The sequence below is a fragment of the Schistocerca nitens genome, chromosome 1, assembly GCF_023898315.1.
Source record: "Schistocerca nitens isolate TAMUIC-IGC-003100 chromosome 1, iqSchNite1.1, whole genome shotgun sequence".
Lineage (NCBI taxonomy): Eukaryota > Metazoa > Arthropoda > Insecta > Orthoptera > Acrididae > Schistocerca > Schistocerca nitens.
Window position 1 is genome coordinate 105,480,294 of NC_064614.1, and position 19,387 is coordinate 105,499,680.

The 19,387-nt window shown below is 38.5% G+C and overlaps 1 protein-coding gene across 2 annotated transcripts in view; it reads right to left on the reverse strand.

Moving 5' to 3' along the window:
- Positions 1–19,387, reverse strand: part of LOC126241855 (STAM-binding protein-like A) — a 62,856-nt gene that overhangs the window by 22,480 nt on the left and 20,989 nt on the right. For both annotated transcript variants that reach the window (XM_049948042.1, XM_049948041.1), the window contains one exon: positions 14,807–14,993. In XM_049948042.1, the coding sequence (XP_049803999.1) occupies positions 14,807–14,993 (187 nt within the window). The remainder of the gene's footprint in view (positions 1–14,806; positions 14,994–19,387) is intronic.

The window sequence follows — 19,387 nt, forward strand, 5'->3', positions numbered from 1 at the left end:
ACAACCACCTAAATGTAAACACCACTCATGGATTAGGCTGCCTGCTGCCTGCAAGGCATTACGAGGACTGACCTTTTATCATGGAACATGTGATCAACATGTTGCCAAACCCTCCAGTCATTATTACCAGTGGATTATATGATGATGGATGTCCTGTTGGGTAAAATATTCTGGCAGAAAAATAGTTCTACATTCAGATCTCTAGGTGGGGACTACTCACGAGGATGTTGTCATCAGGGGTCACAAAACTAGAATTCTACGGATCAGAGCATGGAATGTTAAGATTCCTTAATCGGGCAGGTAGGTTAGAAAATTTAAAAAGGGGAATGGATGGGTTGAAGTAAAATACAGTGGGAATTAGTGAAGTTCGGTGGCAGGAGGAACTGGACTTCGGATCAGATGAACACAAGGTTATAAACACAAAGTCAGGTAGGGATAATGCTGGAGTGGGTTTAAAAATGAATAGGAAAAAAGGAATGCAGGTAAATTACTATGAAAAGCATAGTGAACAAATTATCATAGCCTAGACAGACACAAAGCCCATACCTACCACAATAGTACAAGTCTGCATGCCCACTAGCTCCGAGGATGATGAAGAGATTGAAGAAGTGTATGGTGAGATGAAGAAATTCTTCAGATAGTTAAAAGAGATGAAAATTTAGTTGTGATGGGGGACTGGAATTAGATAGTAGGAAAAGGGAGAAAAGAAAATAGGTCTGTTGCTATCTTAACATCGGCTTTCTGCAGAATTCTAGAACAAATTATCAGTCCAAATATAATAAATTTCCTAGAGACTGAAAAGCTCATGTCCATCATATATACTGCGAACTATGGATGAAGAGCAACAGCCTGATCCCATATTTATAGATTTCCGAAAAGCATTTGACATCGTACCCCACTGCAGACTGTAAACGACGGTATGCGCATATGGAATAGGCTCCCAGATATGTGACTGGCTCAAAGACTTCTTAAGCAATAGAATCCAGTATGTTGTCCTCAGTGATGAGTGTTCATCAGACACAGGAGTGTTCCAGGAAATGTGATAGGAGCGTTGCTATTTTCTATATACATAAATGATCTGGCAGACTGCATGGGCAGTAATCAGTGGTTGTTCGCTGATGATGCTGTGGTGTACAGGAAGTTTTCAAAGATAAGTGACTGTAGGCTGATACCAGGTGACCTAGACAAAATTTCTAATTGGGGTGATGAATGGCAGGTGGCAGAAAAACGGAAATTAATGTGGATGAGTAGGAAAAACAAACCTGTAATGTTCAGATGCAATATTAGTAGTGTCCTGCTTGGCACTGTCACATCATTTAAATATCTGGGCATAGTGTTGCAAAGCGATATGAAAAGGAACGAGCATATGAGGATTGTGGTAGGGAAGGTGGGGAAAATTTTAGGAAAGTGTGGTTCATCTGGAAAGGAGACTGCATATAGGACACTTGAGTGACCTATTCTTGAGTGCTGTTTGAGTGTTTGGGATCCGCACCAGGTCAAATTGAAAGAAGACATCAAAGTAATTCAGAGGCAAACTCCTAGATTTGTTACATGTAGGTTAGATCAGCAAGCAAGTGTTATGGATATGCTTTGGAAGCTCAAGTGGAATCCCTGGAGGGAAGAAGATATTCATTTTGAAGAACACTACTGAGAAAGTTTAGAGAACCAGCAATTGAAGCTGACTGGAGAACAATCCTACTGCTGACAACATACTTTTCACATAGTGACCACAAAGCTAAGATATGAGAAATCAGGGCTCGTACAGAGGGATAGAGACAGTCGTTTTTCTCTCACTCCATCTGCAACTGGAACAGGACAGAAAACGACTGGTTGTCATCAGGGTACCTTCCGCCATGCGCCATATGGTGGCCTGCAGAGTATGTACATAGATGTAGATGTAGGAAAAGAGTAAGAGAATGTGGACTGGGTGTAAGGAATGAAAGATGAAGCCACTTGATAGAATTTTGCACAGAACATAATTTAATCATCGTTAACACTTAGTTTAAGGATAATAAAAGAAGGTTGCATACATGGAAGAGATGTGGAGACACCAGTTTCAGGTTGATCATATAATGGTTAGAGAGATTTAGGAACCAGATTTTAAACTGTAAGACATTTCCAGGGACTGATGTGGAATCTGCTCACAAATGATTGGTTATGAACTGTAGATTTCAGCTGAAGAAACTGCAAAAAGATAGGAAATGAAGGAGATGGGACCCGGATAAGCTGAAAAAACAAGAGGTTGTTGAGAGTTTCAGAGAGTGCATTAAGTAACGGTTGACCAGAACAGGGGAAACGAATACAGTAGAAGATGAATGGGTAGGTTTAAGAGAAGAGTTAGTGAAGGCAGCCGAGTATCACATAGGTAAAAAGACAAGGCCTAGTAGAAATCCTTGGATAACACAAGAGACATTGAATTTAAATGATGAAAGGAGAAAATTTAAAAATGCTGCACATGATGCACACAAAACGGAAGACAAACATTTAAAAAATGAGATTAAAAAAAAAATATATGGCTCTGAGCACTATGGGACTTAACTTCTGAGGTCATCAGTCCCCTAGAACTTAGAACTACTTAAACCTAACTAACCTAAGGCCATCACACACATCCATGCCCGAGGCAGGATTCAAACCTGCGACTGTAGCAGCTGCGCAGTTCCAGACTGTAGTGCCTAGAACCGCTCAGCCATAAATGAGATTCACAAAAATTGTTAAGCAAGAATGGCTAGAGAACAAATATAAGGGTTTACAAGCACATTTCTCTAAGGGAAAGATAGATACCATTTACAGGAAAGTTAAAGAGGATTTTGGGGAAAAGAAGTAGCTGTATGAATATCAAGAGCTCAGATAGTAAACCAGTCCTAAGTAAAGAATGGAATGCTGAAAGGTGGAAGGAGTACATACAGGGAGATGAACTAGAAAGCAACATTGTAGAAAGAGAAGTGGAAATAGGTGAAGATGAGATGGGAGATATGATACTGTGACAAGAATTTGACAAAGCTCTGAAAGACCTAAGTCAAAAAAAGACCCCAGGAGTAGATGATATTCCATCAGAACTGCTGATAGCCTTGGGAGAGCAAGTCATGACAAACCTCTTCCATCTGGTGTGCAAGATGTACGAGATAGGAGAAATACCCTCAGACTTCAAGAAGAATGTAGTAATACCAATTCCAAAAAGGCAGTTGCTGACAGGAGTTAAAATTACAAAACTTTAAGTTTAATAATTATGTTATGAGAAGGAAGGTTGCTACTCACCATATAAAGGAGATGCTGAGTCGCAGATACGCACAAAAATAATTCATGGTTGAAAAATACTAACACAAAGTCTTTACAGAAGAACGGAAAAACTGGTAGAGGCTGGCCTCAGGGAAGATCAGTTTGGATTCTGGAGAAATGTAGGAAGAACATGCAATACTGAGCCTACAAGTTATCTTAGAAGATAGGTAAAGGAAAGACAAATCTACATTTATAGACTTAGAGAAAGCTTTCGACAATGTTGACTGGAACATTTTCTTTGAAATCCTGAAGGTAGCAGGGGTAAAATACAGGCAGTGAAAGGCTATTAAGTTGTAGACGAAACCAAATGGCAGTTATAAGAGTCGAGGGGCATGAAAGGGAGGCTGAGGTTGAGAAGGGAGTGAGATAGGATTGTAGCCTATCCCCGATATTATTCAATATGTACACTGAACAACAAGCAGGAAAGAAAACCAAAGAAAAATCTGGAGGAGAAATTAAAGTTCAAGGAGAAGAAATAAAAATTTTGAGGTTTGCTGATGACACTTTAATTCTGTCAGAGACAGCAAAGGACTTAGAAGAGCAGTTGAAAGGAATGGACAGTGCCTTGACACGAGGACATAAGATGAACATCACCAAAAGCAAAACTAGCGTAAGGGAGTGTAGTTGAATTAAATCAGGTGATGCTAAGGCAGGGTGTTTACATGTACAAGGAAAAAAAATTCCCAGATTTTTTGCAGATTTCCCAGTTAAAAATACATTTTCTCACGAGTGAAAATACATTTTTTCCTTGTTAAATGACAGTATGCTTTCCCTCGGAACTGCAAAAGTTATCAATCCTTTGAATGGCTATCTCGGCACTTTAGAAAATGAATCTCGGGGTGAGGGGGGTCACACATTTGGAAAGATCTTTGATGTGCAGCAACACCTACTCTGCATATTTTTGTATTACGAAAGTATAAATGTGAATTGCACCAAATACAGCATATTACTTTCTGAAGCACTGGAATCAAGAGTGAGATGCGCTTTTGTAAGCTAGTCACAGCTTATGTCATGTGATCTCGCCAGCCGATGACAGCAGATAGAGTATAGGATACATGATGTAGTCAGCCAATAGCAACATCACTGTTAAGTGGCGCAAACATACAAATAGGAAAAGTTAATGGTTTAAATTAATATATACAGTGTTGCTACAAGAAAAGCAATGCTTCCACAAAGTATTGGTCTCTAAGATGATTTGGAGGGGCATAGAACCACTGGCTCACCCCCCAATAATATCGTTACCCTAACACAGTGAGAACAACTGTATCTTTGCCAGATCTGTTCTCTATAGTGCGTGCTCTATGCTACACGCATTGTGTATAATGCTGCAAGTGTCACAGTAAGTGACAGAAGTGAGAGTGATTATCAATCATCGTAATTACCACGCCCGCTCTCCACTACCTATAGATTAATAAGCTGCAGGAGAAGCTAAGCATTCACATATAATGTTGATTTTTTTTTTTTTTTGCTCGTGTTACACTTTAAGATACATCACACAAATGTGCCAGTAAAATGTTTAATAACAACATATATGTCTGATCTTCTGGGCTCGAAATTCATCTAAATGGCTCATCCTCAAAGAGTTACTTTTCAAATGAGAGTCAAACACTCTGTGACTTAAGAAATTCATCGTACATTCTCGCACATAGTTCATCTAGTGTAAACGGAAATTTACTTTGAAAGTAAGCCTAGTTTACACGACAACACTACGGTAGGTTGCAGGCAACTGCGCTACCGGCCACTGTGCATGCGCACTGTGCGTTTGAGATTATGTTTGTTCATAGTGCATGTGGACAAACTGAAATATGAGGTGGGAAACGGAGAATAATGTTTGATTTTTGGATATCTATGCTTTGCATAGGTGTTTGTGGGATTTCAGTGATGCCGATTACAAAAATAAGCAACATATTGCTGCTCCTGTGACCATTGTGTGTAATCAGAACATTGAGGGTTTGACAATATCTGAGCTGCAGGGCAAAATTTATTGAGTTAGGAGCACATATACTATTGAATTAAGAAAAATACAAGCAAGCACACTGGCTGTGGAAATGCTCTCGTCTACAAGCCTATAATCCCATTGTTCGAGTTGGCCGACTTTTTTTAAGGAATACTGTTGACTGGAGGGAAGGATACACAAATCAAGAAGCTTCATTCTTTATTCAATATTCATCTGTTTAAAATGTCACATCAGTGCTCCCCACTCACAAATGATTGAATTTTGAAATATTGCCACTGTACAAATCTATCTTCAAGACAGTAGTTTGGAAACTATTATTTTCTTAATGTGGTCTTCTTCGGATAATTATTGCTGTTAATGTTAATTATTATTAGTTAATGTTAATAATTATTGGTGTTAATGAGAAAAACGTCATCACCAACTAAAACTGCTCTCTTCTAGCATGCCGAGTGTTCTCGACTGTAATGCATGCAATGTGATATGTAATTCCAGTTCTGGCGACAATGCTTCATGCATTACAGTATATTTTCCTTATCATATAATTAACTCTATTTTGAAGAAACGTGAACAGTTCTGGTGACATTCTAAGATAATTAAAAGAACTTGGGTCTTCCATTATAAATTATTTCAGCAAGGCTGCTGAACAGCGGAGCTGACATCTTTTCTTCATCCAGTCACGAATCCAAACACATTTCTTTTTTTTTTTCTTATGCAGAAACTCCACGCAACAAGCTGTAACTCCATCACAACTCGTGCAGTGTGCAGCTGCCAAAACTTTTATTTCAGACATGACTCAGGAACCCACAAAATGACAAATCTGAAATTTATACTGGTGTCGCTGTGTCTACAATCATTTATGAAACCATTTGCCTGTCACTCATTCCACACAACGAGTGGCGCAACCCAATGTCATCACGTAAACTAGGCTTAATGCTTTTCAAAACACCATTCACAATATTTTCCTGCAACCTGTTAGAAATAGGTTCATTTCAGCAGTTGGCAGAGAGTGCCAGATAATGGACATCACCACACTTGTGCAGCTACGGTGACGTAGGAAGCCTGTATGTTTGTATATTAAAGGATCTTACACTATGTCCTAAAGAAAACAAGACATCAGAGGATACTCCAAGAGCATCAGAATTGTGAACCATAGTAAAATGCATAATTCGGCTTATAGTGCACATTCGCATGTCCATATTCCCAATGAAGTAGGCCTCGACCTGATATTAAGCTTTCCAATGTGGTTTTCAGGTTATAAATTTTCTTGCCATACTAGTACTGTATCATCTCATGTTTGGTTCTTTATTATGGCATAACGCCATACATGCTAGAAAATGAAAATGTGCACTTGAAATGCAGTGAACAGTTGAAACTAGCCAATAGTGCGGAATTAAACACTTCCGTTACAAATAAATTGACTGCCTCAGCAGAAAAGATTACTAAAAGCCAAATTTCTTTAGCAAACTGACAAAAATAACTTCATTTTTCTGCAGGACGATTAATGCTTGACTCTCAGAAAGGTGAAAATAAAATAATATCTGAAACTAATAACATTTTAGTCCTTCATAATTATGTGAATGTATTTTAATTCACTTGATAGTTCCTGGCCACAGAAATCCATTTTGTTTTCATTTGACGTGAGAGCAGTAAATGAAGAGGAAATATCAAAATCGCTAAATGTAAACATGGGTCATGTGGAGACTACCCACCTTCCCAAAACAATTCAGACTGCTCTGCACATCTGTCCCAGATCTATGATATTTCAGAACACCCCCCCCCCCCTCCCAACCATTTGAGCTAGGATGCCAAAAAAATAAAAAATTGATTTTTCAAAAGATGTTCATTTTGTAGTGCACATCTTTCTGAACAGTGTGATACATAAATCATATATGTTCGAGAAAATGTAAGACATTTTATTTGGTCTTAAGTGTGCCAAAGTGCTGTGCCACACCTCTTCACACACTATTCTTCTATCGCACATCACTGTATCTCATTCTGTGGAAGTCAAACGTGTATATTTTGTAATGGATGCTATCAAATTAAATTCAAAACAGTGGAAATTGAAATATCCTGCGGTGCCTCTATTGCTCCCGGTCAGCCAGTTTGACATCCTGCCCCCCCCCCCTCTCTTTTTTTTTCCACCTCACAATTAGTACTGGATCGGATTATTTGTAACCAGGAGAATAAGAGCTCTTCAGAAAATTTGCACTCTTGTTTACCTGTTAGTTAGTAACTTGCTGCTTCGTCTGACATAAAATTAAATATGTATAAAAAACAAAAATGCTTTAACTTACCAAACGAGAAAGCGCTGGTATGTAGATAGACACAATAAAATAAAAAAAAAACACACACACACACACACACACACACACACACAAATATTCAAGCTTTCGCAACCCATGGTTGCTTCACCAGGAAAGAGGGAAGGAGAGGGAAAGGCGAAAGGATGTGGGTTTTACGTGAGAGGGTAAGGAGTCATTCCAATCCTGGGAGCGGAAAGACTTACCTTAGGGGGAAAAAAGGACAGGTGCGCGCGCGCGCACACACACACACACACACACACACACACATCCATCCATACATATACATACATAGGCCTGTGCCGTTTGGTAAGTTAAAGCATCTTTGTCTTTTATATATATTTTTCCCACGTGGAATGTTTCCCTCTATAATATAAAATTAAATATAGTATACATGAAACCATAGAGACAAGAGACAAGCAGGACAGTACACATTTGACCAGTCCTTAGGTTTTAGCATTTTTTTCTCTGTAATCTTGCTACTGCTTTACATGGTGTGCTTTCCTTTCTGCGAAAGAATCTATTACCTCATCAAGTTCGTCAAATGTTTTGCAACACGAAAAATTGAAATGTCGATGTCTAATACTGAAAAATCTGTTAATACAAATAATATCCAAGACTGGTGTGATTTCTCGATCTGATTACATCTGTTTTGTCACTGTCTGCTAGATGAAATGAAGTAGGCTTGTCTAATATTTCAGAAATTATAACACACACCACATAAACGAGACTGTTATGGTACAAATGGTCATTTTTATAGCACGACAGAATATAATTCAAAGTACCAATATCAAATGCCTATTAGGCCTACTAAAAGCAAAAAGCTTTATGTTAGGAAATAATTTCACATTTCATTCATATGCACCAGCTTCTCAAGCATGGGATCGAAATGTAGTAGTATGAAATTTTTGTATAAATTTGGAATTGGCACATTCTTCCGTAATTTGTGTGATGTCCCCAGTTCTTCTTCTTCCTCATTCTAACAAAAAATCTTGTCATCACTAATTCTGCAACTATTCCTGCCAGTGTCAAGACTCATTCTCTGGTTAACTCCACCAACCCTGCCACAATCACTAGTTTAGTTACTCCGCGTTTATTCTCCAGATAGGCATTATTACGTGTTCATACAACACTTTTTCCGCACTACTCCCAGAATTTAATTTAAGCAGTTGCTAGCTGGGGACTCTACATCTGGCCCTTACTAGTGTAGCGATCTGGCCAAAACTTTTCTGTCAAAATTTCATTTTCTTGGAGACACCGAGAAGATAATACGTGATCTTTCTTGTATGTTATTCCTGTTTGTTGTTTATTTCCACTCTGATAGTCTGAATCTATGGATTTCGTGAGTTATTATAACAAAGCTGTTAATTCGCAAACTGATTTTTGTTTGCAGGAAAGTTTATTTCTAGATGCAACCGGGACTCCTCTGGCAGAAACATCGTGTACACTATGCACCCATTCAAAAACCAACTTACGATTCAGTAAGAAATCAACTAGGAATGTGTTTAAAAATGCCAAAAAAATCAACAGGGATGCATTTCAAAAATCATATGAATAATCGCTAGAACAAAGTTCACTGGATGCTAGACTCTTATGAAGCAATGTTTTTTCCTCAAGAATATGAATTTGGTGCCCCCCCCCCCCTCCCCTCATGAAATTGCCGCCCAGGGCAGACACCCTGGCTCGCTGTATTGTGCACACCTAATATTTTTTTGTTGTATATCCTACAAGCATTTTCATAGCTAAAATAAAAAACACACACAACCACAAATTTTCAGAACTTTTAGTACAGGGTTAGCATTTTGTAACAGCCTAGTGGAAATTATTTTATACTTTTTTATCCAATTTAAATCCCCCCATGAACCATGGACCTTGCCGTTGGTGGGGAGGCTTGCGTGCCTCAGCGATACAGATGGCCGTACCGTAGGTGCAACCACAACGGAGGGGTATCTGTTGAGAGACCAGACAAACGTGGTTCCTGAAGAGGGGCAGCAGCCTTTTCAGTAGTTGCAGGGGCAACAGTCTGGATGATTGACTGATCTGGCCTTGTAACATTAACCAAAACGGCCTTGCTGTGCTGGTACTGCGAATGGCTGAAAGCAAGGGGAAACTACAGCCGTAATTTTTCCCGAGGACATGCAGCTTTACTGTATGATTAAATGATGATGGCGTCCTCTTGGGTAAAATATTCCGGAGGTAAAATAGTCCCCCATTCGGATCTCCGGGCGGGGACTACTCAAGAGGACGTCGTTATCAGGAGAAAGAAAACTGGCATTCTACGTATCGGAGCGTGGAATGTCAGATCCCTTAATCGGGCAGGTAGGTTAGAAAATTTAAAAAGGGAAATGGATAGGTTAAAGTTAGATATAGTGGGAATTAGTGAAGTTCGGTGGCAGGAGGAACAAGACTTTTGGTCAGGTGATTACAGGGTTATAAATACAAAATCAAATAGGGGTAATGCAGGAGTAGGTTTAATAATGAATAAAAAAATAGGAGTGCGGGTTAGCTACTACAAACAGCATAGTGAACGCATTATTGTGGCCAAGATAGACACAAAGCCCATGCCTACTACAGTAGTACAAGTTTATATGCCAACTAGTTCTGCAGGTGATGAAGAAATTGATGAAATGTATGACGAGATAAAAGAAATTATTCAGGTAGTGAAGGGAGACGAAAGTTTAATAGTCATGGGTGACTGGAATTCGTCAGTAGGAAAAGGGAGAGAAGGAAACATAGTAGGTGAATATGGATTGGGGGGGAAGAAATGAAAGAGGAAGCCGCCTTGTAGAATTTTGCACAGAGCATAACTTAATCATAGCTAACACTTGGTTCAAGAATCATAAAAGAAGGTTGTATACCTGGAAGAATCCTGGAGATACTAAAAGGTATCATATAGATTATATAATGGTAAGACAGAAATTTAGGAACCAGGTTTTAAATTGTAGGACATTTCCAGGGGCAGATGTGGATTCTGACCACAATCTATTGGTTATGAACTGCAGGTTGAAACTGAAGAAACTGCAAAAGGGTGGGAATTTAGGGAGATGGGACCTGGATAAACTGAAAGAACCAGAGGTTGTAGAGAGTTTCAGGGAGAGCATAAGGGAACAATTGACAGGAATGGGGGAAAGAAATACAGTAGAAGAAGAATGGGTAGCTCTGAGGGATGAAGTAGTGAAGGCAGCAGAGGATCAAGTAGGTAAAAAGACGAGGGCTAATAGAAATCCTTGGGTAACAGAAGAAATATTGAATTTAATTGATGAAAGGAGAAAATATAAAAATGCAGTAAATGAAGCAGGCAAAAAGGAATACAAACGTCTCAAAAATGAGATCGACAGGAAGTGCAAAATGGCTAAGCAGGGATGGCTAGAGGACAAATGTAAGGATGTAGAGGCTTGTCTCACTAGGGGTAAGATAGATACTGCCCACAGGAAAATTAAAGAGACCTTTGGAGAGAAGAGAACCACTTGTATGAATATCAAAAGCTCAGATGGCAACCCATTTCTAAGCAAAGAAGGGAAGGCAGAAAGGTGGAAGGAGTATATAGAGGGTTTATACAAGGGCGATGTACTTGAGGACAATATTATGGAAATGGAAGAGGATGTAGATGAAGATGAAATGGGAGATAAGATACTGCGTGAAGAGTTTGACAGAGCACTGAAAGACCCGAGTCGAAACAAGGCCCCGGGAGTAGACAACATTCCATTAGAACTACTGATGGCCTTGGGAGAGCCAGTCATGACAAAACTCTACCATCTGGTGAGCAAGATGTATGAGACAGGCGAAATACCCACAGACTTCAAGAAGAATATAATAATTCCAATCACAAAGAAAGCAGGTGTTGACAGATGTGAAAATTACCGAACTATCAGTTTAATACACCACAGATGCAAAATACTAACGCGAATTCTTTACAGACGAATGGAAAAACTGACAGAAGCGGACCTCGGGGAAGATCAGTTTGGATTCCGTAGAAATGTTGGAACACGTGAGGCAATACTAACCTTACGACTTATCTTAGAAGAAAGATTAAGAAAAGGCAAACCTACGTTTCTAGCATTTGTAGACTTAGAGAAAGCTTTTGATAATGTTAACTGGAATACTCTATTTCAAATTCTGAAGGTGGCAGGGGTAAAATACAGGGAGTGAAAGGCTATTTACAATTTGTACAGAAACCAGATGGCAGTTATAAGAGTCGAGGGGCATGAAAGGGAAGCAGTGGTTGGGAAAGGAGTGAGACAGGGTTGTAGCCTCTCCCCGATGTTATTCAATCTGTATATTGAGCAAGCAGTAAAGGAAACAAAAGAAAAATTCGGAGTAGGTATTAAAATCCATGGAGAAGAAGTAAAAACTTTGAGGTTCGCCGATGACATTGTATTTCTGTCAGAGACAGCAAAGGACTTGGAAGAGCAGTTGAACGGAATGGACAGTGTCTTGAAAGGAGGATATAAGATGAACATCAACAAAAGCAAAACGAGGATAATGGAATGTAGTCAAATTAAATCGGGTGATGCTGAGGGGATTAGATTAGGAAATGAGACACTTAAAGTAGTAAAGGAGTTTTGCTATTTAGGGAGTAAAATAACTGATGATGGTCGAAGTAGAGAGGATATAAAATGTAGACTGGCAATGGCAAGGAAATCGTTTCTGAAGAAGAGACATTTGTTAACATCAAGTATAGATTTAAGTGTCAGGAAGTCGTTTCTGAAAGTATTTGTATGGAGTGTAGCCATGTATGGAAGTGAAACATGGACGATAACCGGTTTGGACAAGAAGAGAATAGAAGCTTTCGAAATGTGGTGCTACAGAAGAGTGCTGAAGTTAAGGTGGATAGATCACGTAACTAATGAGGAGGTATTGAATAGGACTGGGGAGAAGAGAAGTTTGTGGCACAACTTGACTAGAAGAAGGGATCGGTTGGTAGGACATGTTTTGAGGCATCAAGGGATCACAAATTTGGCATTGGAGGGCAGCGTGGAGGGTAAAAATCGTAGAGGGAGACCAAGAGATCAATACACTAAGCAGATTCAGAAGGATGTAGGTTGCAGTAGGTACTGGGAGATGAAGAAGCTTGCACAGGATAGAGTAGCATGGAGAGCTGCATCAAACCAGTCTCAGGACTGAAGACCACAACAACAACAACATCCAATTTAATATGTTACATTAAAAAAATTTTATTTATTTATTTACTCATGTCCAGAACATAACATACATATATAGCCGACAGACAGCAATCTACAAACAGTATAAATACATCGTTAAATTCCATATGACATCCAAAATTTCGCCATTTGAACACAACATCCGATAGGTTTTTTTTTCTTCTTTTTTTTCCAAAACATTATAAGTTATTTTTATTTAAATAATGATTTTCTGATTTTTAGTCTTCTGTGTGTACAATTTTTCAACCAATTTTTATTGTTAGAAACTACTGTGACAAGAATTTGAGAAGGTTCCGAAATGACTCAGAGAACGAGCAGAGGCTGGCCAACCGGCCAGAGACTGTCAACAGCAATTAGCTGAACGTGGACAGGAGGACAACTACAAGAGGAAAAAGGACAATGGAAACAGCTGGCAGAATATCAAAGTTCAAATAAGTAACTCAAAAGTGAAAACCTTTTCACCTCCATCCCCGCCCAATGCCCATGGGAGCTAGGTGGATTAGACAGACAAGAAAGTGAGTTAATATTGCATTCTCATCCAGTTTCGCGCTATTTTTAAAATTTCAAGTCTATGGTTCATTGGAAAGTTAGTTTAAAAACAGGTGCAAAATTTTTACTAGAGAGACAGAAAAGAAAGTGACCTTACAAAAAGTCTTACAAAGAGGCTGCTGTCACAGCTGTTGTCCAACTTCGATACGGAAATTTATTTTGGACAAATTACCAGTGTTTAGAACCTACTATGGGCAGTAACCAACTCTGTTTAGAAGTATTAGTGTGAAGGAAAGTGGACTGATCAGATGAGTATTACTGATGATTTTTCTTGCTGACCAATTTTTAGGACTATGAAAAGCTCTATTGTGAGCTAGTCATTGCCAAATAATAGTGAAATATCTCAAACAATGGTGTTGTGTCTGTTAGTGAACTGAGAGACCACCATTACAGAAATTTGAGACTGCGGGACTACATTTTATCATGTGCCACTGAAGATTTGCAATGACAAAACCCGGTGAGTACCATTTCACATTCTCCAATCTGTCAATGTGTTACTGACCATGTAGTACTTCTAATGAAATGGTGGAAGGAATTCGATAAATGTTTTTGCAGAGGCCATGAAAGTCTACTTGCTGCAGGAGTAGCGAACCTGCAATGCCTCATACAACAAGTGCTAAGGCAACATTTGGTCTACAAATCATACAGACTACAACTACTGCAAGCTCTTTGGGTTGATGATAAAAGGAAATGTGTTGACTTCAGCTTTGTTAGTCTGGAAGACATGGAAGAAGATAGATTTTATCACAGTTAGTTTTCAGTGATGAAGTTATGTTTCATAATAGCAGCAAAGTGAACCAACATACATATGAGGACTTAAGAACCCTCATGCAATTGTTGAGCATGAAAGAGACTCACTAAAGTGAACATCAGACTTGGCTTTTACCAGAACTTGAAAAGGTCTCTCAATGGCTTCATATTCCAAGAGGCTGGAACTCCTCAGCATTTGCACGATATTGTATGACAATTCAACAACACGCTGCCTAAATGCTGAATAAGGTGCACGGGACCCCGAGACACTGTTCTACATTCTTGGCCTCTAGGATCTCCAGACATGACCCAGTGCAATTTTTTAGTGTGGGGATATGTGAAGAAAAGTGCTTTCATCCCCCCTTTACCACAAAGCATAGATGAGCTGACAAACAGGATAAGAGTAGCAGAGACTTCTGTCAACACAAATAGATTACATACACTGTATGACGAATTCACTTATCATCCATATGTTGTCTGTGCTGTTGGAGGTAGACAAAGAGAGCATTTGTAATATCATAACTAAAAGTTCTAAGACTTCGTAAGCGCTTCATAATTTGTCTCTGTTTTCTAGTGTGTTTCTGTCAATAAATATGAAGTTTTTAAATCAGGTCATTGTTTTTTAATGGAGTGAAACTGTAATTACAACATGATTTCCACATACATTCAAACAATAGACAACAGTAAAAAGAAATCTCCAATTCAACAAAAGGAGCACATAGTAAACTTAACTGTTCTCAACATTCATCAGTTACAGTTATTGTTTACATAAACTCCTATCTCTTTCTTATATACATATAATTTGAACTTACCAATTTGCCAGCCAAAATACCACATGTCTCAACATTACGTTCTGTATTCCGTTGAGCTAATGCCATGAATTTGCCCATAAGCTTAGAAGGTATGACAACATCTCTTAGCCCTGGTTTGCTGTGTATTGATGGACTCAGCAAACTCAGAGGCTTTGCTGATCTGTCAAAACTTGGTCTTGATGGTACTCTGAAAATAAGAAAAAAATAGCAATAGTATTATATCAGTTAAATATTTCAAATTAGTCTGCGTACTTCTAAACAGGAAAGCACAAAGATATTAGGGATAATTTTATTTCGGTAGGCTGAGTACCAAAATTCAGCACATAACAGCACACTATTCGAAAAAATAAGATTACGAAGAAGACAAAACAGAAACCAGTTGTGACTAAAATTACAGAGCAGAGCAATGAATATGAAATATGGCCATCTAGAACTAATTGGCTGTGTGTTAGAATTTGACTAGAGTCTACAAATTTGTAATAACAGCACCAGAGAATCAAAGTCATGAATAAATATATTAGTATAGTGAACAATATAAAAATCTGTGGCACGACTTCCAGGAGACCTCATCAAAGCAGTGGGAAACTTCAAACTGAAACAGGAATCAGGCATGATGATTTCATCAAAAATACCTTAGCAGCTATAGAAAAATTTTCAGATTTTTGAACTGGGAGAAATGAAGTCATGATGTGTGTTAATGGCAATATCCGAACAACTTTTGTTTGTGTGACAACACTGTATTATATGCCACTTGTACAGATAAATGTCAATAAAAAATTGAAGTACTCAATGGAGAAAGTTTGAAAGTAGGCCTGAAACAAATAAGAAATAAGACTAAAATAACACATAATAAATAGGAAAGGGAAACAGTACAAATAAACAATGAAGTCACAGCACAAGTTGATGAGATTATGTGTTTAGGGCAGTACAGAACAACAGCCAGACACACACCATACGAAAGAAACACGTGGACAAAAATGGCCTACACTTACTTATATGGAAGTACACTGGGTTTTCAAAAGAAATCTTCCAATAGCTCCTAAGGGAGAGCTTATAATTGGAGTGTATTACCAGTTTTGACTTGTGACAATGAAACTTAGATTTTGAACATGAAGACCACTTACAAGCTGAGGTCTCCACAGGGAATAATGGAGTGCTGCATCTCAATACTGGACTGAGGCATGCTGGGGATTGCTAGGAAAAAGCAGGGAACCAAGCAAATGGATTAAGGAACAGACAGTAGTTGGATATGTATTTATGTCTGTAATGAAAATGAAATTAATGCAGATGGGACATGAAGACAGACAGAAGTTAGATGGACTGAAGATGTTCTTTGATAGATACAAAGACATAAAAACAGCGAGATGATGACCTAAGGGGAGGTGGGTGGATGACATTAGAAAAAGCTGAGTAGCAGCATGGATGGATACAGCTAAAGGCTACAAAGCTTGGAAAAGCTTACTGGTGGCCTTCATCTGTCAGCGGATGTCAAATGGCTGATGATGATGATACATCAAAATATTCAGTATTTTTTCCAGTTAATACAGTTTTTAAAGCCTTTGTCTTCTTTCCCTCAGTGTTTTAAATGGTAATACTGATTGATTATTTCAAAGGAGCAATCCAAATGAAATTTGTGTTTCATCAAATTTACAATATTAACTATTTTTGTATATGGCAACAGCTTTCTTCCTAGTGTGGCACTGTTAATGATCAACATACATAGGATATAAAACGAAATTTATGGTACAACCTGTCTAAAGAAAGATGTCAGTTCAACCACGGGCTCCAGCTCATAGTCTCAGATTTGACTAAAATTCAGTACACTAATTCTACCATGTGTGGAACACTCGCATACAAAGTATTAGTTTCCCCTGCCAATTAGTTCCAGAATTATGACTTGTGAAAGAAGGTGACGTGACCCAGAAATTTCAACCCGCATCTGGCAATCTATCTTCAGACCCAACTTCAGGTCTTAATAACTTTGGAACTATTCCACACAGTCCAGTGAAATTTTTACAACCCAGTAACACCCATTTAGAGAATACACTCCATGAATCAAAACACCAACAACATATTTCTGAGGGAAAATAAAAAATTCCGAAGTGTGATTAAAAAATTGTAATATGTTAAAAGGTACATATTGTAGGTGCCCTCTATGCCATATATAATTCACTCAAAAAGGGTATAAATCTTTTTGTGGTGAGCTTAATGTGGCTTAAATACACACAGAACTCATCATGCCCATATCAGTCACAAAAACTGAGTTACATGCACATGAAAATACAAAAATTTGAAAAATTACCTGAAAAACATGGATTTTTGAAGTGTGGTAGCACAAAAGGGACAAGTATCCAAGCCAAATTTCACACATTGCATAAGTGGACCATAATGATATATATCTCAAACTTTCAGCATGTTATTGCAAGACATATGTGTACAATGGAAGTTGACAGATGTATTTGGTGATGTGGCCATTGTTCCGCAATACAATTTTGTAAAAACATATTGTAAACTGTTCTGCCTCTTCTTATCCTGTTTAAACACTAAGCAACAACATATAGACAGATTAACACAACCTATCATTAATGTTTACTGCACCTTAACTGCTAAAAACCAGTCGATTGTGCTTCGAACAGAAGTTCTCCCACACTTTAGCTACTGTACTCTGTACATTGAGTGGCAAATTGTACTGTCTTCCTGATACTGTGGTAGGAACTGGGACTGGAACTGTCATAAGAATATGTTCAAAAGAAATCAAACACCTGTCTGCCAAACGTGGCCAATCAAATGATCTTGCTGGTCCTGCTGGTGCCATGAAGTTCACAAATACATCACCTTCTGCTTCACAGCACTCTGCAACACATCCTAAGTACCATTTGTCATCACAAACAGCAATAACATAGAAATATGGTTGTGTCTTGATGCTTTTGCTTCTGAATTCTGAGTCAGACACACTGTGAAGACACATGTTGTGCATGAACCTATAGTTATAACCGGACAGTCTGCTCATCTGCACATTATCAGAGTCCGCTGGAGAGAAGTGATGATGGCTCCTTGTGCCTGCAACAGTTTTAACGTGTTCTAGTCTGCTTTTTAGCAACTCTTTGACTGATTTCACCTCATCTTTCGAAACACAGAATGATTGTATGCCAGAGATATTTTTCTGTACCCAGGTAAATAACTGAAGAGGTGTTAGAATGTGACCTTCTGTAGGTTGCTGCAGACTAGCTCGTGATGCCACTACCATCACAAAGATTTTTACCATGACTTGTTACGAAAAAATTCCATTCTGTGTGAATCTGAAAATCATGGTAATGCATGCATAATTTTTGAGATTTTTACAGTTTTTGTACTGACTAGCTGCCCCATCACAGAAGTATTTCGCAAAATGTATATGAGGCAGCTTGTTTTTCACATATGCCATAGCAGTGCGAATGTGGGCATGAACTGCAATGGCATCATGAATTAAACAGTCACTAAAAACGCACACGTTCATGACAGACACATCAACTGATTCGCCTCTATAGTAAATCACAAACGGCTGGAGAGTTGCTCGACTGTTGTCCCAATGATTTCCTTGGATGGCATCTTGAACTATAACTGCATAATTTTCTGAAAAGTCTAGTATTACTATAATTTCATCTCGTTTCAAATTATCCTTACAAAATTGGAGATAAGTCGATTGTGCTGTTGCTGTGAAACTGTGTGTGGTCAGTTTGTCCGTTTTTTGACAACACATTTCAACTAAATCTTCCACTGTACTTTGTGCAATCCATGTGTGTCCATTGTTTATAAGAAACAAGTTCATCATCATCCATAAGTAGTTCACCATACAGTTTGTTATTCATGTGTTCTGCAAGATTTGCCTTACCAGGAAACTTTTCATACCTGTGTATCATGCACTGGTAGGAACTGATGTCACACACTAGCAGCTTCATTGCACCTTTGTAATCCAGACCAGAATCCTTTATAGCAGCAAACATCAGCTTAGCATTTTGATGGGTCTCACATACACAAACATTGTGTGTGCCCCTTGCACTTACAGGCACAACCCATTTTGGCCGAAGATTGAAAAAAGATGATAAACCTACTTTGGTACTGGGATACTTTTCCTTGAATTCTACATATAGTTCTGATATGTAGCATAGCAACAGTCTTTTTTGCATCTGTACATGTAATTTCCCATTTTCACCATTACATAGTCTTTTTTTCCAGGGATTATTCGGTTCTAGTCATTATTTTCATAAACTCCGACACTAGCACATTTATTTTTGAACTAAATTGCTTACCCTGAGCCTGCTGAAGTTGTGGAAGCACTCCTTGGGTTGCTTTTATTTTCCTAGCTTGCTTTACCATATATGTAGAAATATTGAATTCCTTTGCAGTGTAGTCAATAGACCAGCTGGAAGGTTCAAGGGTAAGAATAGCTACTTTTTTCTGGCGCGTGGATATGGCACATTTTTCTTTCAAATCATGCACAATTTTGTCCAAATCAGAGCATTTCTGGCATGATTTCTGTTCCTTTGGAGTAGATAGTGCTTCCTCTCCCACCATTAATGTGTCAGCTATTTTGTGTTTTAA